Source organism: Lissotriton helveticus, chromosome 1_1 (assembly GCF_964261635.1).
Source record: "Lissotriton helveticus chromosome 1_1, aLisHel1.1, whole genome shotgun sequence".
NCBI classification, from domain to species: domain Eukaryota; kingdom Metazoa; phylum Chordata; class Amphibia; order Caudata; family Salamandridae; genus Lissotriton; species Lissotriton helveticus.
Genome location: NC_136057.1, coordinates 1,155,691,376 through 1,155,715,932, shown reverse-complemented (window position 1 = coordinate 1,155,715,932; position 24,557 = coordinate 1,155,691,376). Strand labels below are relative to the sequence as shown.

The following is a 24,557-nucleotide window of genomic DNA, read 5'->3' as shown; positions in this document are numbered from 1 at the left end:
TGCGGTTCTTGGATGGGGGAGGGAAACAAACCATGCCCCTGCCTTTCTTTCAGATAGCACAATTGTTTTCAGATCAGTGTAGACGGGTTTAACTCAGCATTGCGTATTCCACAATTCCACCTATAACTTGCAGGGTCCCTAAAACATGTCCCTTTTCCCAAGATCCTAATTAACACGGGATCCATAGGTTGCAAGACCTCACCAAATTCAGGGTGTAAGAAAGCATTACTCTGCATCCCACTTCTGCGTCTGCATTATCCCACCGCCACACTATACACGGTCCCATAGGAACTCTGCCATTATAAAATGATTCACATTAAACTAGCCCCTCCACGTCATCTAAGCTGCATACTCCAAGACTGCCACTTAGCAGTCACGCACTAAATCACAATTTCTGGCTGAAACCTGACCCCCTCACTATTACCGCTATTTTCAATATCCTTTCCCCCCATCTTCAAGATACTTTCCCCCTATCTATGATGGCCTCTGAGCAGACTTACCACAGCTGAAGTCCAAACTTTTACACTTCTCGTTCTACTGAAACAACAAAAAGCATAAAAGAAAAAGAGTTCATTGCTATTCCAAGACCCTGCTCTGAAGAAGAGGAAATCGGACCTTTGGTCCAATATCTTCAACTAGGAATGGAATTCGAATAGATACGTTGTATCTAGAGAAAAAGACCAGGGCCGAATATATTGCTGCCACCGCAGCCAAGAAGTTCTAGGTAGCTGTCTATGGTGGTACCAGCTAAGGGGCACATTATTGCCCCAGGTGTATCACAAATGGTCCAGTTGGTTGGTGAGCTGACGTCACAATCTCCATACACTTACAGTGCCGCAAATCCTAATACTGGCCCTGGGCAGAGGTCCTATAGCTAGGGTATCTGATAAGTATCGTGCCCCAAATATTTGAGAACTGGACTTTGACCTGAAAATGGTTGCATAAAAATTAACAAATTGTCAGGTAAATATTTTTCAAACAAAAGAATGTAACCAAATGAACTACGTATTGATTTCTTTAAAAAATGATTTGCACCATGCCCTTGCACTAAAACACCAAGGTCAGTTTTAAAGGTCTGTTATACGTGTATCTACTGAACACCATGTGATAAGCACGACCTACTCTGCAATCAGATGTATGGCATCATTTCACCACAATGTTAGGAGTAGGAAAAGTACCATTACATGCCCTTTAACCTACAAGTGGCATAACTGCCACTGGCACCAGATCACTTTGATTCTGTTAGCCTTTCTAAAAGTAATTTCAAGCAGACTTTGCTTCTAATGAAACCATAGGAAGTGGATGAAAAGGCCTACTATAAAACTAAACTAATTCTGTAACTTGAATATTTCCATGAAGCAGAAAAACACACACCCATGGAAGTCAGAAAGGGGTTACAGCTTCAACCCTGGGAATCAGTAAATAGTGCCCCTGCTAGCATTCCCGTGCCACAGATGAACCGGCCATCAGGACCTGCCGGAGAGGGATAATGCATAATGTGCCCAGACCTATGTTTTGGACAGCCATAACTCGACTCCTAAATGGTATTTAGATGGTGCAATCATGCTGTGCTTAGCCAATCTGTGATCGCATCTGATTCCTGCTTTAAAAAAATGTTCCAACAAATAGTTTCTAGTGTAAGCAGTTGTGCGCAAACGTAATTGAGATTAATGTCTTTCTAGAATGTGATCTGCTAGGTTCAACCCCTTCTTCTCTGTAGTAAGTGTCCTCTTGTTTTCCATACTGGCACAGGTAAGAAGGATGAAATCTGGGTCATCGATGACTTCATTATTGATGGGAACAATCTTAAAAACCCAGCACTGCTTCTGGATACGTTTGATCTGGGTCCTAAGGAAGATAACTGGTTTTTCTACCCTGGTGGGAACATTGGTCTCTACTGTCCCTACTCTTCTAAGGGAGCACCGTAAGTATGAAACCATGACAAGCAGAGTAAGCACACATGAGAATAAACAGAGAAACTTGTGGAGGAAAAGGGCAGATGGATAAAGCAATGAGCCTTTTTAATTTGCTCTGCTGTTTGCATGTTCAGGAAAAGGTTTTCCACGCACGGCAGTGGATTCTACCCATGTCAGAAAGGGTCAATCCCCCCCAGAGTGGGTCTACTACAGTTTGTGCTTCCCGCCAAAGATTCTTCGGAAGGAGGCTAGAAAGAACCGATTACTGATGCTGAGTGCGGTAATTAGTGGGCGAGAAATTGGCACCCAATTACGAAGTGCAGGCCTTGGAAGCAGAAATAATGCTCTAATTGGATGTTTAGCCTCGTTTTGGGGTGCGCAAATTGAAAATATGCCTATTTTTAGAATTTACTGGTCGCAAATAGGGAGGACAAATTTCCGCCTCGGCCGCTATGTGCACCTGCAGTGTAATCCCATTTTGGGCACCACAGGCGTTTGTGTGGCGCAAAACAGAATCATCCGGTGATGGTAGTCAGGAACAGAAACTTTAAAGGGAGCCCAGCTCAAAACACCCTTGAGGCCTGGAAAGCAGGTCTCTGGCACATTGTGACGTAGGGCAGCTGAGACTGCCAACCGTATGCTTGATTGTTCCTTTATAAATGTTATATTTCAATATGACTATATATTTTTATATTTGTACATTTATAATTTAATATATATGTTAATTGTTAATTAGCCATGGTCTTTAAAAGTGAGAGTAGCAGTTGTATTTTACATCTACGCCTGTGTCTTTCTGCAGCAGTGTGGCATCGCTGATAGCCAACACGTTCCCTAGTTATCTGCCACAGTCCTAGCTGCTTATTCAATAACTCTGTGTTTGTTCCAGGGAGGAAGATTCAGCAATGGTTTTTGTTTCCAATGAAGTGGGAGAACATTCTATCACGACCAGAGATTTGGATGTGAATGAGAACACCATCATTCAATTTGAGGTAATATAATCCTTCGCCCACTAACCTTTCTGCCTTTTATGTGACTGTAAAATTCGAATGGGTAAAAAGTTAAATCTGTATGGACAAAACCAATCGGTGAATGCTCCATTTCTTGCATAGTTTCATTGGCACAACACAGTACATCAAGGTGCATCCTTCTGATTTTTTTTATTTGCACAAAAGAATATAGTGGAACACTCATATCATATATATTAGTATGTTTATTAAGACTATGATATCTCCAACATTTTTGGAGGAGAAGTCTCGTCCCCCTTATCATGGAATGCTTCTTCACAGGGTCTTCTCCCTGGATAGAACAGTATGTCATCTGTCCAGGCTCACTAAATTCTGGGCGATCTTATATATTATAAATTGTGGGTTTGGATCAGAAAAATGATATTACCATAACAGCAGAGCAGGACCACACAAGGACCTTTATTTCTGGGTCCCTGGTAAGATTAAGAACTAACAAGCAGAAAGGGTATGACTAAGATGGTGACCGAGTAAGTTGCTTGGCTCCACACTCCGGCTGTTTTTCCCCTGCAGACATCCTGATTTCCACCGGCCATGGTCGCTGTTGTGTGCATCGAACAGATGAGATCCGATGGACTGCCGGCTGCTGCCTGGAGAATCCGGCAGCAATGGTACACCCTGGTGCAAACACCAGATGGAATACAGAGGGCCCTATTGGAGGAGACAGGGGAGCAGGTGCTGCGTATGGAGCCCTGGCTCCTAGTGCCTGACATGCCCATGAGTCACTGCTGATCTCCTTTTCCCCCTGGCCAGATCAGCTCCGCGAGGGAGATCTAGCGTTGTCCTGCCCGTGTTGCCACACTTGGTCAGCCCCGGGGAGAGTGTCAGTAAACTGGTGAGCCCAACGCCGCCTAGTCTGGCCTACAATGCGAGTGATGACAGCACTGGCCTTGGTTCCGCAGGCCCAGCAGAAAAGCTGGGATAGACAAATGGTATGAAGTTGGGTGTGTAGCAGCTATTCCCTGTTCCCCCTTCAGCATGAGCACTTGCGCCCCCCACCCCCATCTGAGGCACAGACAAAAAGCTACGAAGACCGTGTTGGAGAGCGGTGATTTGTATTAGGATCCTCTGCCCTGTGGGTGAGGACACAACCCCTTCCACTGGTGACTGTACATAGATTTGCACCAGGTGGTCTAGTTTTGTCTTTGAGTTGGCCTGCATGATCGGCCCCAGGGAGCGCTGTGGGATGCCAAAGAGCCGGCATGGATCTGCTTCACGAGTGGCATCAGAACTGAACTAAGGTGTCATAGGATTGTCCAGGTTGTCCAGTGTGTAGTTTGGCAACAGGGGGTGCCCCAGTGTTGCAGTCGCAGATCGGCTCACAGCAAGGAGCTGCTTGGGTTCTGGCACCGGCGCTGTTCCACCCTGGCACCAGGGTGAAGCAGAAAGGTATGAAAACTGGGAGCCAAGTAGCTTCTCTGATGGAACAAAAGCGAACCAGGCTCCCACGGTGGGAATACATACCACCCCTGATTTTGAAAGGCAGGCATGCGCCACCCAGCTAGGGGATATTTTAAAGACTGTCCAGGGTGTGAAATCCACGTTGGAGCCCAAATTAGATTCAGTGGTGATTGATCTTGGGCTGCTGAGGGCAGATCACAGAAGGCTGGTGAAACGTGTGGAAACCAATGAATTGACATTGCAAATGCTTTGCTCCTCAGTGACTGACATGCAATCACACAAAGCTCTCCAGGAAGATGTGTGAGTCCTGGAACTAAAAACTGAAGATGCCGAAGACTGATCTCGCAGGAATAATGTGCATATTGTGGGCCTCCCTGAGCAGACTGAGGGACCCAGTATGGAACTTTATCTTGAAACATGGCTTGTGAACATGAAACTTTGCTGGTAAACAATTGCACTTTTATTCACTGGAGCAAGCACACAGAGTACAGATCTGGCCACCTCCCACGCAGCATCCCCTAGACCAGTGGTAGCAAGACGTTTCAACTACCGGGATAGAGACCACATCCTGCAAGCATCCAGAGTATGAAAACCATGGGTGATTGAGAACAGTCAAGTGACCATTAGTCCGGACTGCACCACCAAGACACAACACCCTAGAGAGTCATTCTGAGGGGTTAAGCAGTGCCTCCATGGTCTCAAGATAAGATATGCTCTGATGTTCCCTCCCAAACTCATGGTCACGGATGACATGAAAGTGGACTGTTTTCAAACCCCCGCGGAAGCACACTCATGGTTGGATGTTAAGGGGACCCGGGAGACTGGGTGCCATAGTGACTCCACACTCCTAAGCAGTCCTGGATGCAAAAGAAAGGACACCGCAGAAGATTCAGGGGATAGCCATCTTGAAAACAAATTGCTAAAGAATGGGCCACAATAGTGGAGGAGATTGAAAGGTACACCATCCCTAGGCCATCAACCTCAGGAGACGATTGAGAGCACCACACAGATGTGGAAAGTACTGAGTGAGAGGAGGCTTTGCTGACCTTGAGGAATGGCCCCACGCTGACGCCTAGGACAACAGACTTGATTGGGTAACTGATGAACACCCATATATCCTTTGTTGGTTTAAAATATTGCCCATGGCCTAAGGGGAACAATGGTTGTAAAACCTACCTGATGGAGGTGTGGAGAGTGAAGTAGAGGGGGTGGGAATGATGTATGCTTGAGGGGGGACTGCCTGGTGTGGGGCACAGAGAACTGAGTGCAAAAATGCATAGCGCCTCTCCAATTACCAAATGGTCATGACACATGGGCACTAGTATAGGGTGGAAAAGTTTTGGCGAGCTATGTCCTATGTCCTCGACCAGAGATGGAGATTTGGGGTTTTCCCAGTTTATGCTTCAAGTATTCATTTTGGAACCAGACGGCACAACACTGTGCAGTCAGTCCAGGCCTACTGGGTGTGGAGATGTGATGTATACTCTTCAACACAAGGGATATAAAGCCTGATACATCCACAAGCATCCCCTCCTGATACAATAGACTTACCTGGAAATTTCAAGGTATGAGCACGGTTAGAAATTGTGCCATTGGTTGAGGGGGGTGAAACCCTTCTCAAGCAGCCACTTCATTTCTCCTCAGGGTGCAGTCAAAAGCAAACCCTAAATTAACTTTTGCTCAACCTTTGGGTAGTTTGGCACAGAGAAGTCAGACTTAACTCAGAGGCAATGTGTAAAGTAAAGTATTTGTGCAACTCTTCACATATTAACACAGTGAAAACACACCACAAAAAGAGCCCACAACGTAGTTAGAACAATAGAGTCATTTGTAATAAATACAAAAAGACCAAAACAACAAAGATCCCCTCAGTTGAACCAGAGATATAAAATGTGAAATATTTTAGTAAAAATAGCACCAATATGCATAAAGCACCAACTGTGGAAATCTTATCGTGTCAGACCGAGACAAAGTCACAAGTCCAGGCTGACCGCGATTTAAAGGAGAGAGCACAAGCACTTTATCGCTGGTAAGCAGTGATAAAGTGCACATAGTCCTAAAGCCAACAAAAATGAATTCAGCAAAAAATGGAGGAGTGAAGGCAAAAAGTCTGGGGATGACAGAAAGGGCCAAGTCCAACAGACACCCACACCAAGCGATTCATAATTCACACCTATTTTAAACAATGAAGTATACACTTTGCTTGTTTACAAGAAGTGCATATGATCACCACAGAGCTTGCCAAACTGCAGAAGTGATGGCGCGGCACACTGGTCGGTACCACATACTTTAACTATGCCAGAGGGGTACTCATTTGGGTTACACACAGGGTTCCATTCCAGCTGACACAATCCAGGGCAGACCAAGAGGGTTGGTATTTAACTCTAGAGGGGCTGCTCAAAGGAGAGCGCATGGCATTGATAGAGATATACACCCCTAACACACATATAGCATCTTTCTTCACCAAACTTAGCCCCTCGCTGCTCTCTGACCCAACTTTACCATTCGCTTTGGGAGGAGACTTCAACACGGTACGTGATACTGACAATCGCAGATCACTTCCCCCTGTCTCCGAAGTTTACTCATTGGTGACGTTGAAGTCTCGATCCCAATGGGTGATGAACATTGCAGTCACAGAGGTGTCTGGAGCCATGCACACAAAAGGTAAGGAGTACCCTTTCTGTTCCTGGGTAAACACCTTACAAACGTGCATTGATCGCCTTTACTGCAGCAAGACATTATGGAGGTAAACTGATAGATACAGAATATCCAGGCTGCACACTCCCTGATCATAACCCTCAGAAGATTACCATAGCTTTGGGATGCATTTTTGCCCTGTATCACGACCTGCGGACTAGCCCTAGAACTGTTGCATGACTCTTTAATCGTGGCTGAAATTGGAGACTATGTAGAGAAATACTTCACAGAAAATGAGGAGACAGCATCTGATTGATTGATAGAATTGGATGCATTTATGGTAGTGTTGCAGGCTTTGTGTATCAAGACTTTCTACAGGATGAAACACACACTAAAGAGGGACCTCAATACCATAGAAGACTGAATACGAACACTTGAATGTGAGGCAGTGGGAATAGAACTAGCCCGATATGATTACTCCTCTGCTCAAATGGATTAAAGTGCATCACTGCACAGACTGGGATGCCTTGAACAGTACAGTCTGACAACATGGAGAGCATGAAAAAGTGGGATGCACGCCGATATGGCTCCTGAGATCTTATTTCCCTCGAATCCCAGTTGTTGCGATCTGGTACATAGCCAGAACAGTGGTTTATGTGCAGTCCTCCATCAATGGGGTATTCAAAGACTATTATCCTATCCTCTGCCACCCTGGGTCTAAACTGAATGACAAAACGGCAGATGTTGATTTGAGTGCAATTCCCCTTCCTCCACTTAATGCGGCATAGAAAGCTGCACTGGAACTACAAGCATCGATAAATCAAATGGCAAGGGGCAAAACACCGGACTCAGATGGTCTCCCCCTGGAATTCTATGCCGCCTACAGACCGGGATTAGTGGTAAGCCTATTAAAGACTTACGAGTCGGTCATGGACACTGGCCGCCTACCTAAGTCTATGAGGGAGTTGTTAATCGTGGTCTTGCCAAAGCCCAGAAGGGATCCCCTAACAGAAGGTTCCTATTGACTGTGGGCACTGTTGAATGTAGATTAGAAAATTCTGGAGAAAGTACTCGCCAACCGCTTATTACCCTTGGTCAGGATCCTGATTGAAAGTGACCAAAATGTATTTTTTCCAGGCCACACCACTTTCTTAATCTTCAACTCTTATTTGTGATCATGTACTGGGATAGGCGACAGCAAGAGCATCACTGAGTGGTCTCGCTGGATATTGGAAAAGCCTTTATTACCCTCAGCTGGCCTTATTTGCTGGGTGTGCTGCAGATTTTTAGCATAGGAACTGAGTTCCTTCAATGAGTGAATTTGCTGTACAGGGACCTGAAGACAGGGGGGGATGTATGGGGGACTTATATTGTCCCCTAGCCAGACCCGCAGAGGAATGCAACATGGGTTTCCACTCTCCTCTCTCATATTCGCTCTGCCTATAGAACCTCTGGCCTCTGCCCTGTAAGCATAGGCTCATGATTGGGAGATCCAAATGGGCGGAGAATGGCATGTAATGTCCCTATATGCTGATGATGCCCTGATATACCTACGGTGGAGAATAACCGCTAAACGAAACCTGACCCCAGTGATGGCAGTACTAGAGGAGTTCAACAGAACCTTGGGCCTCAAAGTGAATTGGGACCAATCTTGCCTGTTCCCGTTGACTGCCAGGGAACCTAACAGGCATTGGTCTCGTTCAAACATGATACTGCATTTAGCGACTAATGCATTTAAATATCTGGGAGTGCACATATATCACACTAAAAAGGATCTGTTCTGTGGTAATTCAGGAAGGTCTATTACTACAGTCTGGAACTACCTTCTATCCTGGAGTGCCTTACCATTATCTACACTGAATCGCATAGAAATCTCTAAAATGTTAATACTCCCTAGGTTATTATACTTTTTTCCAGTATGCCCACTCATACGGAAATGGCAGTTTTTTAATGAATTGTGTTCCCTACTATCGATGGTAATACGAGCTACTGAAAGGCGAAGGGTCCAGTTGATCGACCTTTATCTTCCCCAAGACAAAGGGGGCCTGACTTTACCTGAATATGAATTATATTACGCAGCAGCATAATTGCAGTGGCCAATGCGATGGCTATTGGGGTCTGCTGACCAGGGGACCCAGATTATATGGGACCTCTTTGATGGCTTACCGCTGCTGCTGAGGCACTAGGGAGTGACCCAAAAGTGAAATAGTGCCAATCTGCTTCTCAGGTGAGCTTGTTGGTGCTGAAAGAAAGAGATGCAGGGTGCTCCCAGAAAGTCAGCGTAGCCACGAGGGTTGACCCTTTTGTCCATACCAGAGAGTGTGCACTGGCTGACATACATGGTACACACCCCTGGACAGAGGCATACGTCAAAGTATGGGGAGATCTGTTCCATGAAGGTACTTTGCAATCCTTTCATGTTCTGCAAGAGACCACTAATCTGGGACAAAGTTCTTTTTTACTTCATGCAGCAATGAGCAACCTGCTCCGGGAGAGGTGGGGAGTGGGGAACACGGAACCGACAACCTCAAAAGCACTGCAAGTATTATTGACACATTGATTTGGTAGGCACGCTGTCACTGCGCTTTATACAACTCTGCTGCATTACAATGCACAGCAACTGGGACATCTTAAAGAATGGCGGGAACAAGTGCTGAGTGCAGATTTATCGGATCGACCATGGGAGAGATGCTTAGCGATGGTCAAAGGGGTCTCTAGGAATGCCATAATGAGGTAAGTCCACTTTAATTACCTCCACCACACCTATTTAACCCCCAAAGAATAGTCCACATGTTCTGAGTAGGGGAAACAGTGTGTCCTAGATGTAGAGACGAAGCTGCTAATTCCCTGCATATGTTATGGCGCTGTGCAGCTATAATGGAATACTGGGGCGTAATACTGCAATACATGACAGAACTCCCAGGATGGCTGATGCCTAGAGATGCCTCGCTGTGCCTGTTGGGGTTAATGACGCACTGAAAAAATTTAAACATCTGGCGCAGTTTATTGACCTGGAATTCATGCTTGCTAAACGACGCATTGGAATGTCATGGAAGGCTGCAATGGCAGCGACACTCAGAGATTGGGTTATGGATCCAAAGAAATGGGCACAAGCCGAGATCAATGTGATGTCTGGTCCCTGTGGTCGGGGTAGGGGGGTAGAGGCGTGCTTTATGTTGAATGCAACACTTACCTGGAATAATGTGGACCTAGAGCGAGCAGGTACTTTGTAGTGGTAGATCAGACATGGGACTGTGCAGCGGAAGATGGTAGGTGATCAGATGGGGACCATTGAATGAGGGGGAAGGCATTACAACACAGTCTATGACATGATGTTAGACACCACACTAAAGCTTCACAGTTATTCGTAATAGTTCCACTACTCTTATAATACAGTACCCTCAAAGGGTTATTGTGTTCATTAGATGTAAGGCACTGACTTAGTTGTTATGCAAACATATATTGTTACTTGTAAATTTGTGATGTCATAATCATCTGGGACTTAGAACAGGCCAAAATTGCATGCAATTGCAAATGAGTTTTCCTAATGCATTGTTTGTCCATGTTCTACAAAAATTAATAATGATCTGTGGCAAAAAAAGAACTATCAAGCAGAGGTGTGACAGAACCACAAGGGTTACCACTCCATTCAGATGATATGTTTCAACCAATATTCTCTAGCTCATGGGGACTCAGGCTTTCGTCTGGACTGTCGATACCTAGTCTTAATATGTATGTATGTGAATAGGTAATCAAAAAGTAATACTCAGAGGATCAGCATCTAAGGAAATACCTACATTATAAATATATACAGAGTGTCCGCCTACCCCCCCTCCGCTCCAAAGCCACCAAGATCATCTGCGGCGTACCCCAAGGCTCATCTCTCAGCCCAACGCTGTTCAACGTCTACACTGCACCACTCTCCCACGTCGCCCGACAGCACGACCTAAACATCATCTCCTATGCCGACGACACCCAGCTGATTCTCTCGCTCACCAAGGACCCCCACACCACCAAAACCAACCTCCACGAAGGAATGAAGGCTGTCGCCGACTGGATGAGGGACAGCCGACTGAAGCTGAACTCGGACAAGACAGAGGTCCTCATCTTTTGCTCCACCCCCTCGGCCTGGGATGACTCCTGGTGGCCAACGGCACTAGGAGCACCCCTACACCCACCAACCACGCACGAAACATAGGGGTCATTCTCGACCCCACACTGTCCATTACAAAGCAGGTCAACGCCGTCTCCTCCTCCTGCTTCAACACCCTCCTCATGCTCCGCAGGATCTTCAAGTTAATCCCCACCGAAACTAGAAGGACGGTCACCCAGGCCCTCGTCAGCAGTAGACTGGACTACGGCAACGCACTCTACGCAGGAGCCCCGGCCAAACTCCTGACATAACTCCAACACATCCAGAACGCCTCAGCACGCCTGAATCTCGACATCCCCCGCCGCAGCCACATCACACCCTGTGAACCTCTTGGTCCTCGGGGTCGACCTGACGCCAGCGAGAACTGCTGCTTAGGAATGTGTGTAGTGCCCCACCCACTTCCTGGCTGCGAAGTTCTTGTGGGAGAGGAGCAGAGACCAGGACCCAAACTGTTCTCCCTAACTCAGCAAACCAAAGCCAACACAATGCCAAGACAATAATGAGATAATGTACTGTTAGGCAGTTTATTGATATCAAAGGAAAGAACACACATCCAGGACAATGAATAATAAAGTAAAGTCAACGATACCCAACGCCGTCCAGCAACTCCAGGCGGAACCCCTCTCAGCCGACAATGCTGAGCGAACCCTAGGGACCAACCGTCCTCCGCAAGAGCCCCTGTTCTGGTAGCTCACCAACGGAGGACACTGTGCAAAGCAGTGTCCGACAATGCCGCTCGAGTTCCGCGTGCTGCGGCAGGGTAAGAGTTTGTGCTGCGGGGTTTCTGCGCCAGCGGTTACGTCACCGCTTGGAACCCTCTTAGCAGTCTTTAAGGGCTTGCCTGCTTGTGAGGGCTTTTCAAAGCCACAGCCGATGGAGTTTGTTTCCCCCTGTAATGTTGGTGGCAATCTATGGAGCGCAAATGAAGCAGGGCGGCAGACCACCGCTCTGCTGACCATAAAACGTTCCTCGGGGCTCTGGAGATCCAGCAGAGACCCAATGGAGACAAACGCTGTCCTCGCGTTTCTCCCGGAGAGCTAACCGCAGCTAGCGTTCGGCAATATCCGACGCTGCTGCTAACTGGCGGCCGCCATTTATGCCGGGACCCGACCTGCGCATGCTTCGCGCACGGCCCTCTGGGCATTGTGGTTCCCTTGGCGCCGTGGTGACGGCATGCCTACGCCACGCGTCGTCGTGCGTAGGCTGCAGGCACGGAAGGCGGCTGCCTCGGACGTCCTCCGGTGTCTTCTACCGTCCCGAGCAGATCCCAGGTACGGGGGGGGCGTCTTGGGATGCGGTCTCGACAGTACATCCCCCTCCCATCAAAGGCCCAGCGCCGGGCCTGCCTTTGTAGGGTGTTTCCTGTGGAATGAGTCCACGAGCCGTGGAGCGTGCACCCCTGAGGCCGGTTCCCACGATTGCTCCTCAGGGCCATAGCCCTTCCATGCCACCGGATACCACAACTTGCCACTGCGCCACTTGGAGTCCCGTATTACTTCCACTTCGTATTCCACCTCCGCGTCCACCACCACCGGGCACGGGGCCTCCCATCTGTGTGTTGTCGCTGGCTTGAGCAGAGAGACATGGAACACTGGATGGATGCGCATGTGAGACGGTAGGCGCAGGCGCATATTCACCGGGCTGACACATTCCGTGATGCGGTACGGACCCATGAACCGTGGGTGGAACACGCTGTGTTTGCGGAAGCGCAGATTCCTGGTTGACACCCAGACATGGTCCCCAACCCGATACAGCGGTCCCCGCCTCCGGTGCCTATCGGCGGACCCTTGTATGCCTCCTTGGCACTGACCAGGTTCTGTCGCAGGCGCAGCAGGGATCCCTTGATGTGAGCCACCCTCCGTGTTGCCTCCGGTGGACCGCGTGTTTGGTTCGGATGCAGGAACGGGAGAAACCGCGGGTGATGCCCATAGTTGCCGTAGAAAGGGGATGCCTTTGTTGTGCTGTGTGTGGAGTTGTTGTACGCAACCTCAGCAAGCCACAGGTGATCCACCCACTCCTCTGTGCCCTGGTCTATGAAACATCGCAGGTATTGCTTGAGGGACTGGTTGAGACGCTCAGTCTGGCCATCCGTCTGTGGATGGTAGCTTGTGGACAGTGCGGTGTGGACATGGAGGGAAGAACACCACGCCTTCCAGAACCGGGCCGTGAACTGCGAACCCCTGTCGGACACTATCACTCTTGGTAGCCCATGTAACCTCACCACATGTACCAACAGCAGTTTGGCCAGTTGTCCGACCGAAGGCACTTGTCTGCAAGCCACGAAATGCCCCATCTTCGTCAGATAGTCCACCACCACCAGGACCGTGGTGCAGCCCTGATTCAACGGCAGCCCCACTATGAAGTCCAACAAAATGTTTTCCCATGGCCTCAAGGGGGTTGGAAGGGGTTGCAGTAGTCCTTGCGGGCGGGGATGATTGGATTTCATCGATGCGCAGGTGTCACATGCCTTGACCCATTCCGTAATGTCTGCTCTCAGGGAAGGCCACCAGAACTGTCTGGTGACATACTCAATAGTCTTTTCCGCTCCCAGATGTCCCGCACTGGGTGCGTCGTGACACCAACGGAATGCTTGTTTTCGTAGGCGCAAGGTGGGAAGCATCAGCTGTTGTCCTCGAACTGGTATACCGTCCTTCACCTGCCACTCCCTGTGTCTGCGCAGCCAGGCCGTCCAAGCAAAGGACTGGATGCTCCTCTGGACTCCTCGTAGGAACGTGTTCGGTTGTATAGCCCCTAACACTTTAGCCGGGTGGATGATGGGACAGATCGTCGAGGAGGGTTGTGATAAGGGGTCTGATTGACGCGAAAGAGCGTCGGCCTTCCTGTTCTCAACACCCGGTCTGTACGTGATGTTAAAATGGAATCCAGAGAAGAAGAGCATCCATCGCAGCTGGCGGGGAGAGAGGAGCCGAGCTGCGGTCATGAACTGGAGGTTCTGGTGGTCAGTGAACACCGTCACCACATGCCTCGCCCCCATCAGCAGATGTCTCCAGTCCGTGAACGCCTCCCTTATGGCTAGAAGCTCCTTTTCAGCGATGTGGTAGTTTCTCGCCGCATCGTTCAGCTTCCGTGACATGAAGGCCACCGGGTGTAGGACGCCCGTGGATGCACTTTTCTGAGACAATACGCCCCCTAGAGCAACTGCAGAGGCATCCGCTTCCACTATGAACGGTTGTTCCGGATCCGGGTGTGCAAGGACAGGAGAAAAAATGAAAGCCCCCTTCAGCTGCTGGAATGCAGCCTGGGCTTCGGAGGTCCAAATGAACAGTTGAGCCTTGCGCAGCAGTTGTGTGATAGGAGCAACAAGACCAGAGAGTCCGTCTATAAACCTCCTATAAAAGTTGGCGAAGCCAATGAAGCACTGTACATCCCTGACGCTCTGCTGAACAGGCCAGTCCCTCACCGCCGTAACCTTCCTCTCTGCCATCTCCTGCCCTTCCGGACTCAACATCACTCCTAGGAACTCCACCGTCGTGACGTGGAAATCACACTTGCACAGTTTGCAAAACAGTTTGTTGTCTTGGAGGATCTTCAGAACGTTTGACACATGTTCTATGTGGGCTTCTACCGTATCCGAATATATCAGGATGTCGTCTATGTACACCACTACATAGACGTCCAAGATCTCCCGAAAGCACATCGTTCAGGAAATACTGGAACGCAGCAGGGGCGTTACAGAGCCCAAAGGGCATCACCATGTACTCGAACAGACCGTAACGCGTCTTGAACGCCGTCTTCCATTCGTCCCCACTCCTCATGCGAACCAGGTGATAAGCCCCCTTGAGGTCGAGCTTGGTGTAAATCTTGGCTGTCTTTACCTGCTCCAGCAGGACGTTGATGAGCGCAAGGGATAGCGGTTCTTGATGGTGATGGCGTTGAGGGCCCTGTAGTCCACACAGGCGCGCAGCTCTCTCCGTTGGCCTTCGGTATAAAGAAAAGGGGAAACGCTGCTGGAGACTTGGATGGCCGGACGAAACCCAAGTCCAAGAGCTTATCCAGATAGGAGCACAAGTGGAGGTTCTCTGTTTCCGTGAGGGCGTACAAACGCCCACTGGGTACGCACGCCCCTGGCACCAGGTCTATTTGGCAATCATACTGCCTATGGGGAGGAAGGACTTCGGCACGGACGTCATCAAAAACCCCCTCATACTCATGGTACTCCACCGGAAGGCTCGCGTTTTTTTCTGCTGCCGTAGCAACCACCAGAGTCGGGACTTGAGGTTGTTTTCCCCCGCTCAGCGACGGTCTGCAATGTTGAAGACAATACGGTGAGCCCAAGGTGACTTCTCATGTGACCCAGTTGATCGACGGGTTGTGTTTTTGGAGCCAGGGCAATCCCAGTATGACCCAGTACTGAGGGGCCCTTATAATGCTGAAGTCAATCGCTTCTTGGTGAGTACCCTTGTACCTGACTTGTACCTCTCCTGTGTGTTGGCCGATAGGACCAGAGACCAGTTTGCGCCCATCCACTGTGTAAACGTCCTCTGGTACTTACTTTTGCAACAGGCAAACGCCTATACGGCGCGCCTCTTCTGCAACCATAAACAGGCCCGTGGCTCCTGAATCAACCATAGCCGCCGCCGAAACCCAGATGTCCTGTACTAGGAGGGTCAGGGAGATAAACAGGTGTCCTTGAGCCATTTGGTCAGGGTTTAGCAGTGAAGGGATGTAGCTACGACTCCGAGAAGCCCCATCTCTATTCCGGGAGTCCTTTAGTTTTCCGCCATCGGGTCCACTGCTGCAGAGACCAGCTTACCGGAACGAAAGTGACTGGTTTAGGCTTAGCAGGACATTCTCGAACGAGTGGCCTTTCTTGCCGCAATACAGGCAAAGGCCCTGTTTGCGTCGGGATTCCTTTTCGGTGGCGGTAAGGCTGGCTCTGATGGCTCCGATGTCCATCTGTTCAGGCCCTTGAGTGAGAGGAGCTTCTTTCGGTCCCAGATGGCTACTCAGGAGCGGGGCTTTGTCCTTCTTCTTGTGGTCGCCTCGTCGCTCACCTAACCGGTGCTCAAGTCGCAGAACTAGACCTATCAACCCTTCACAGGTGTCTGGCTGGGGGTCTATCTGCGCGACGACGTCTTTGAGTTCCTCACTCAGTCCTTGATGAAATAGCGCAGCCCTATTGGACTCAGGCCACTTGGTTTCCGCCACCAGACTCCGGAATGCGTTTAGGTAGTATAGGAGTCCCTTGCTGCCCTGGCGGAGTTCCAGCAGTTCTCTGTCCGCCGTGTAGGAGTCAGCCCTGCGGTCGAACACTTTGATGAACTCCTCCCTGAAAGCCTCCCAGTCGTGTAAGAGCGCATCGTCCCGGCTTACGAAAGGCACAGCCCACTGAGCAGCGTCTCTTGCCAAGTATGAGATCATGAACGCGACCTTGGCCTGGTTGGTGGGGAACGGCTTGGGTTTGCACAAGAAGTGCAACGCCACTTGTGTCAGGAACACCTGCACTTTGTTTGACTCCCCGTTAAAGCGTTCTGGTGTTGCCAACGGGATGGACTCCGGCATTTCCACTACTACTGCCGCCGGTGGGGCGGTGTGTGCAGCCCCTGCACCGAAAGGGTTCCTCTGGGTCCCATCCAACCGCGCCCTGAGGTCAGCGGTTTCCTGCCTTGAGACATCCAGCTCCACTCTGACCGCAGCCAACGCCGCCAGAATATCTTCCATCGTGGCCATCGTGTCGCCAAACCGACCAGGAAGACGGATGTTGTAAGGTCGGATATTATGTGAACCTCTTGGTCCTCGGGGTCGACCTGACGCCAGCGAGAACTGCTGCTTAGGAATGTGTGTAGTGCCCCACCCACTTCCTGGCTGCGAAGTTCTTGTGGGAGAGGAGCAGAGACCAAAACCCAAACTGTTCTCCCTAACTCAGCAAACCAAAGCCAACACAATGCCAAGACAATAATGAGATAATGTACTGTTAGGCGGTTTATTGATATCAAAGGGAAGAACACACATCCAGGACAATGAATAATAAAGTAAAGTCAACGATACCCAAGGCCGTCCTGCAACTCCAGACGGAACCCCTCTCAGCCGACAATGCTGAGCGAACCCTAGGGACCAACCGTCCTCCGCAAAAGCCCCTGTCCTGGTAGCTCACCAACGGAGGACACTGTGCAAAGCAGCGGCCGACAATGCCGCTCGAGTTCCGCGTGCTACGGCAGGGTAAGAGTTTGTGCTGCGGGGTTTCTGCGCCAGTGGTTACGTCACCGCTTGGAACCCTCTTAGCAGTCTTTAAGGGCTTGCCTGCTTGTGAGGGCTTTTCAAAGCCACAGCAGATGGAGTTTGTTTCCCCCTGTAATGTTGCTGGCAATCTATGGAGCACAAATGAAGCAGGGCGGCAGAACACCGCTCCGCTGACCAGAAAACGTTCCTCGGGGCTCTGGAGATCCAGCAGAGACCAAAGGGAGACAAACGCTGTCCTCGCGTTTCTTCCGGAGAGCTAACCGCAGCTAGCGTTCGGCAATATCCGACGCTGCTGCTAACTGGCGGCCGACCTTTATGCCAGGACCCGACCTGCGCATGCTTTGCACACGGCCCTCTGGGCATTGTGGTTCTCTTGGCGCCGTGGTGACGTCATGCCTGCGCCGCGCGCTGCCGCGCGTAGGCTGCAGGCACGGAAGGCGGCTGCCTCGGACGTCCTCCGGTGTCTTCTACCGTCCCGAGCAGATCCCAGGTACAGGGGCGGGGGTCTCGGGACGCGGTCTTGACACACCCCACCTGAAAGACCTGCACTGGCTCCCCATCAACAAGCGGATAACCTTCAAGCTCCTAACCCACGCACACAAGGCACTCCACAACACCGGACCAGCGTACCTCAACAGATGACTCGTCCTCTACACCCCCGCCGGCCAGCTCCGCTCCACATACCACGCCGGCGCCATCGTCCCCCGCATCCAAAGAGTGACCACCGGCGGCAGATCATTCTCCCACCTCACCGCCAAGACGTGGAACACCTTCCCCATTCGCCTATGACAAACCGAAGACCTCCTAACCTACAGGAGACTCCTCAAGACCTGGCTCTTTGAACAGTAGCAGCTTCCCCCCCTAGCGCCTTGAGACCCTCACAAGTATGTAGTGCGCTTTATAAAAGCTATGATTGATTGATTGATTGATACAGTAATCAATGTCATAGATGAATATGTCTGGTCCTCGTCTTATACCGCACTCAGAACCACATTAAAAGCATTTAATAATGCCCAAAAGTCGTGCCCCACACCTCTGAGTGTTCTGCCATATTTTTGTCATTTCAGTTAGGAGGACATATGGGTGGGATTTACCCCTGTCACCCTTTTTTGTGATTGTTGTTATACTTCAGATCACCGCAGTGAATGCGGAACAAACACTCTAACTACATACTGTGATATAAAAATCTCCCCAAACCTTCTTTAAACTTAATTGGTTTTAACGTGCTCCCTGAGCAGAGGCATCAAACATAGCCTTCACACTGAGAGATGCCAGGCACCGACATGTGCTCCATATATTTAGCAATATTTTAGAATCTAGCTCTGTCTCTAATGATAACCTTGTTATTAGCCAAAGAAAGAACACATGATTCACATATTGTAGCCTGTACTATTACTTAGTAAAGGACAAGCGGTTAGGCCAGTTGACTTATTTAAGTGCTTCCTACAAAGTACAATGATGATGATTATGTTATTGGGAGGTTTCTGTAATCTGTGATTAGAAATACAGGGCACCAATTCCAGTTACTCCAATGGCCTAACACCTCTAGTTGTTTAACGGGCAGGAGGTTGAGGTGTGGGGAACTGAACCTAGCAACTTATTGAATCCAAAAAAAGGATCAACCCCCTTACTGTTGGGGAAACCCCAGCCCAGATCCTTCCTCTAAGGTATCAGTCCCTATCAATATGGGACCAAATGTCTTCCTCATTGTGTGCTACATATTTTTGTGTTACATATTTAACTTTGACCTTGGGGATCCCATAAGTATTAGAGAATTATTGGGGTAATTGATAATTCTTTATGCCTTATTTCATGCCAGTTATTTCTCTAGCAGAAATACCCATCTGAAATACACCAGGCCACTGGTGTACCCAATAACCGTTTAATTTTAATGGAGCGGCGGATAATTACTGTTACTAAATTCTCCTGAATTACCGTGGCACTCATAATCAAGTCATAGGTCTTCCAAAAAGTGAAATAGCTTCTAGAATTATAGGCATGGAATACAATTACTTCCGCTCTCTAAGGGTAACTGAAGTTCTGGATACATCAGTAAGAAAATATCAAGTGAACAAACAGAGCCAAATTATTTATAATGATTCTGATGAAAGCTTAAATTTTTTGGCTGAAACTCCTTGATCCCTAATCGATAAAGCTGGGAAGAAATATTGACTGGTGAAGAAGAGCTCAATAACATCTATTGTAAATGTGGAAAATACATTGGGTTGGAGCTCTCCCAGCCAGGTTTTTATTGACATTTTGGAGTATGAATGGATTGCTTTCTTGGTAAGGTTTGCATTGATTTTAATGTTTTAGATGTATCGCATGAATTGTTGATGGATTGATTATGTTTTGTCTAACAAATGTTTGATAGTTTGAAATTTTATTACTTTAATAATCATCATAATTAAACGAGTTATGTAAAGAGTTGTGATATGATTTTAAGTATTCTGTTCACATGAGATAGGTAGCCTTATGGTGATTATGTATCGCCTAGATACCTATGTATTTAGTTAGGCAAACCCTAGTGTTATGATACCTCACTTTCTGTGCTACCCTGCTGGACTAGTGTATTTAACCAGTTGCCGAGGTATGTGCATTTTCCGGTCACCAAACGTGAATATGATCCAACCAGGCATAGACATGTTAGTATAAGGCATTTAGGAATATTATTTTGGTGTACTTAGTATTGCTTAAAGCTTTTCTTTTTGTGTCTTTATATTTATTTTTGCATTTTATTTGTTCAGATCAATGTTGGATGTACAACTGATAGCTCTGCTGCTGACCCTGTGAAATTAGAATTCTCACGAGACTTTGGAGCAACTTGGCATCTCCTTCTTCCATTGTGCTATAGCAGTAGCAGTCACGTGAGCTCTCTGTGCTCCACAGAGCATCATCCTAGCAGCACATACTATGCGGGCACCACACAGGGGTGGAGACGAGAAGTTATTCACTTCGGAAAATTGCACCTCTGCGGGTAGGCTGCTATGCTATATAATTCCAAACTGTTTGTTATTTATTGCTTTCTTGTAGCTGTATTGTCACCTCCATGTTTCATGAATGGGACAACCCTTTGATCTTGTGTAAGAGCATTGGCTACCATTCTGGCCATGTTGTACTTTGCAGTGAGCCGTTTGTGCTCTTTATTGAGTTTCCACACTCCATTGTTCTGAGTAACCAATGACCCTTAACAACCATGTTTCTTAACTTCACTAGAAGATTCCTACAGACACCACTCTTTTGTCAGTCAGAGCCTTCAGTGTCGTAAACAGCCTCCAGACAACATAAAAACCCCACTGGGAACCTCAACAACTAATATTAATATAGATCCATGTATGCATAATATACAAACATCCATTCAGTAAGAGTGGCTTTTCTACATTAGTTGGTTCCGATTATAACCAATTAGACCCGTATAGTTTTTTTTTTTTAAACTCTTTTTATTATATAAAAATAAAACTAACAATCAAGGCAAAAGAGCATTACAATACAGGCGCGTTTCTGAGTGGGAAGGAAAAGGCAATAACATCATAAAGCAAGTCAATCAACGAAAATCAAAAGGGGGGGCATAATCAGGGGAAAAAGACTCAAGATTTTAAAACATGTAAATTAGAACAAATCATGGAATGTCGGATCAGGGAGAGTGTGGGGCGTCGGGGACATCAGGAAGGGGTGGTATGCATATGTCTCCTCTGTAGGAGTTCCATTGACTCCAAATTTTACTCCATTTTTTGGGCCGACCCCGAGCCGCATATACCGTCTTCTCTCGAAACATACACCAATCCATATTCTCCTTCCACACGAGACTGTCGGCGGGCGGGGAGCGCCCCACAACTGTGCAATGTCTCGTTTCGCAATCATGTTGGCCAGGGTCGTCCATCGCGTCTGAGCCACGTCGTAGTCATTCGGTTCCCATACATTCAGCAGACACCGCCTAGCTTCCGGTTGTATCTCGACTCCCGTGACCTCTTTCATGACCGCATGCACTCTACTCCAAAATGTAGCAACCTCCGGACATTCCCAAATGATGTGAAGGAAAGTAGCAAGTTGACCACATCCACGGATACATAACCCATCAACAGAATAACCCATTAGGATCAGTCGCGGGCCAGTAACATACACTCGGTGCAAGATCTTGAGTTGAACTAGTCGAAGACGGGCCGGTATCGCGACCTCCTTGGGTGAGGAAATCGCGGATTGCCAGTCCTCATCATCTAATAGTAAACCGTCTCTGGTCCAGACCTCCCTTAAATGCGTTAACAGGTCCGACCGATCATTAATTAATTTCTTATAAATCAAAGAAATCGTGCTATCGGGCACATATCCGTCAAGTAGTCGATCCTCCAACGGGGAAGATTCCGGAATAACGGTCCCAATGGGGAAAACAGAGCCCAACGCGTGACGAATCTGTAAATAGCGAAAAAATTCCCGATCACTCAATTCATACTCCGCTTTCAAGACCTCGAAAGTCTTAATCCTATCCTTAACCCAGAGATCGCCCACTCTACTGATACCAATCATATCCCATTTCTCAAAGCCTTTCGTCCTCCATAAACTTCCCAATTTGGAAGAATCGTACAAGGGGGTCGCTCAGGTTAGTCTATCGCTCCACCCCATTGCCGCATTTGCACAATTCCACACCTGCACAGCGATCTTGGTAGGTCCAGTAAGCGTCCGGATCGCCGACCTAGAGTATAGCGCCCTATTATAATTCCCACCCGGCAACTGCCATCTATCCATTTCAAATGCGGGATCTAAACCCGGACCATACATACCTTGATTGATTGCACTCAGTTGAGAGGCCCAGTAGTAACGCCTGATATCGGGAAGAGCAATACCGCCGTCATACCAGGGAAGTGTGAGTTTGGGGAGGGCGATGCGGGCACGCCCATCCCAAATCAGCTGTCTTTGTAGACTCTCCACTTCCCGGAAGTATTTTGCCGGGACTGCATCAAACGTATTTTGGAGCGCGTATAAAAAACGCGGTAGAGACATCATCTTAAAAAGGGTCGCTCGCCCGAGGGGGGGACAGAGGAAGGCTGCGCCAGCCCACCACGTCGGAATGCAATCGTTGTAGCGGAGGGAGTAAATTACGTTCATATCTGGCCACGGGGTCCAAAGTGATAAAAATTCCCAAATATTTGAAACCCTCTTGTGCAACCTGTATTGGACAACCACGCGGCAATGCAGGGGCTCCACCCGCGAGTACATATATACAGGACTTGGACCAATTAATCACGAGGCCAGAATTGCGTCCGAATGAAGTCAACACATCAAACAGCACGTTTAAGGACTTTCGGGGCGAAGTGAGGTACAACAGAATACCGTCAGCATAGAGCGATATGCGATCCTCAAACTCAGGGGTCCACTGTATACCTCTCATCGATGGTTCCCAGCGCAACCGTGCAGCCAGAGGCTCCAGGGCAAGCGCAAAGAGGAGCGGAGACAACGGACATCCTTGCCGAGTACCCCTTCCCAGAGCGAAGGGACTGGATACACGACCATTGACCACTACCTGCGCCAACGGTGCCTCATAGAGAAGTTTCACCCAGCTAATAAAGCCAGCACCAAAGCCGAATTTCGCAAGAGCGGCCCACAAATACGACCACTCCACAGTATCAAAGCCATCGTGGCGTCAAAGGAGACCAAGATGGCCGACTCCAGAAGATATGGGGCTCTCGCGAGAGCGCCGTGTAAGCGTCGCAAATTCAGTGCTGTATTACGGCGCGGGATGAATCCGGACTGGTCCGGGTGAATCAAGTCACTAATCACAGTGATAAGACGGTTCGCTAGTACCTTAGCGAGGATCTTTGGCTCCGCATTAAGAAGCGATATGGGTCTGTAGGACGCACAACAAGCCCGTGGCTTCCCCTCTTTGTGAATCACTACTATCGATGCAAGACGTTGATCGTAAGGGAGGGAGCCAGTATCCCTCGATTCTAAGAACATACCGCGGAGATATGGTGCAATCCTATCTGGACGCAACTTGTATAACTCAATGGGGAGACCATTGGGACCCATAGCCTTCCCCGATTGAAGAGAGCGTATGGCAAGAGGTATCTCATCCACTGAAAGTGGCGCATCCAGCAGCTCCCTGTCTGAGTCTGATAGGCACGGCAGCTAAATATCTCTCAACAACTGGTGAGAGTCTTCTTCGGGCCTAACGGACACTGGAGAATAAACCTCCCGAAAATGATTAGCGAAGCACTCAACTATCTCAACCGGGTCAGTCACACGCACTCCATCAGGTCTCTCAATCATCGGAACCACACGACTCGCTCTGTCCTTTCTATCCAACCAGGCAATCAATTTCCCAGCCTTTTCCCCCACATCATACAGCCGCCCCTGTCGCTTCCTACTCATGAGTTTAGCGGCATCAGTCACCAGGGCCCTATAATCAGACTGTTTGAGACCGAGGACATGGAGTTTATCTCGAGTAACCCCCAACTCCAACTCTCCTTCCAGTTCAGTAATATCAGCCTCAAGTCGGACCACCGCCTCATTCCTGATCTTTTTGGCACCAGCAATCAATGATAAGGCATGTCCACGAAGGACCGTCTTAAACGCTTCCCACAAGGAGACAGAAGAAGACACCGATCCCTCAGTCTCAAGAAAGTAGTGATCAAAGGATTTAACAAGTTCAGCACGGGTCCTAGGGTTGTGGAGATACCAGGGGTTAATCGGAGCCACTCGACCCCCAGTGCCCGGATTAGTGTCCATATGAAGCCATACGGGAGAGTGATCAGAAATCCCCCTAGCTAAGTGTCTGATCTCCTTTATCAATGAGGCCTGTCTGCCGGCATCAAAACATAGTCCAATCTGGACAGGCTACCATGGGCACCCGAGTGGAAGGTAAACTGTGTCCGACCGGGTTCATCACCCTCCAACAATCAATCAAGCCCAGCGTTTCCAGAAATCCACTCAACCATGATTGGGACCTTGCGAGATCCCGGGGGATGGCGGTCCTCTACCCCAGAAACAACAGAACTAAAGTCGCCGCCCACGATCAACATACAGTCAGGAAGTCCCACCCTCCCCAAAACAGCAAAGGTCGAGGACTGCAAACCAGGGGGGACGTATACAGAAAGCAGCGTGATGGTCTTCCCCTCCCACCTACCAGTGAGGGCAGCATAACGCCCTCTATCGTCACACATTACATTGTCAACCTCCAGGGGAAGGGAGTTTCGAACAAGAATACCCACCCCCTGGAACCGGAGGTGAAACCAG

General features: G+C 48.8%; 1 protein-coding gene across 1 annotated transcript in view; it reads left to right on the top strand.

Annotated features, from left to right (window-relative positions):
* The window catches only part of RELN (reelin), a 1,711,021-nt gene that overhangs the window by 1,395,835 nt on the left and 290,629 nt on the right, over positions 1 to 24,557 (top strand). The window contains exons 39-41 of the mRNA XM_078679027.1: positions 1,753 to 1,924; positions 2,803 to 2,905; positions 20,078 to 20,307. Coding sequence (XP_078535153.1) covers positions 1,753 to 1,924; positions 2,803 to 2,905; positions 20,078 to 20,307 — 505 coding nt within the window. The remainder of the gene's footprint in view (positions 1 to 1,752; positions 1,925 to 2,802; positions 2,906 to 20,077; positions 20,308 to 24,557) is intronic.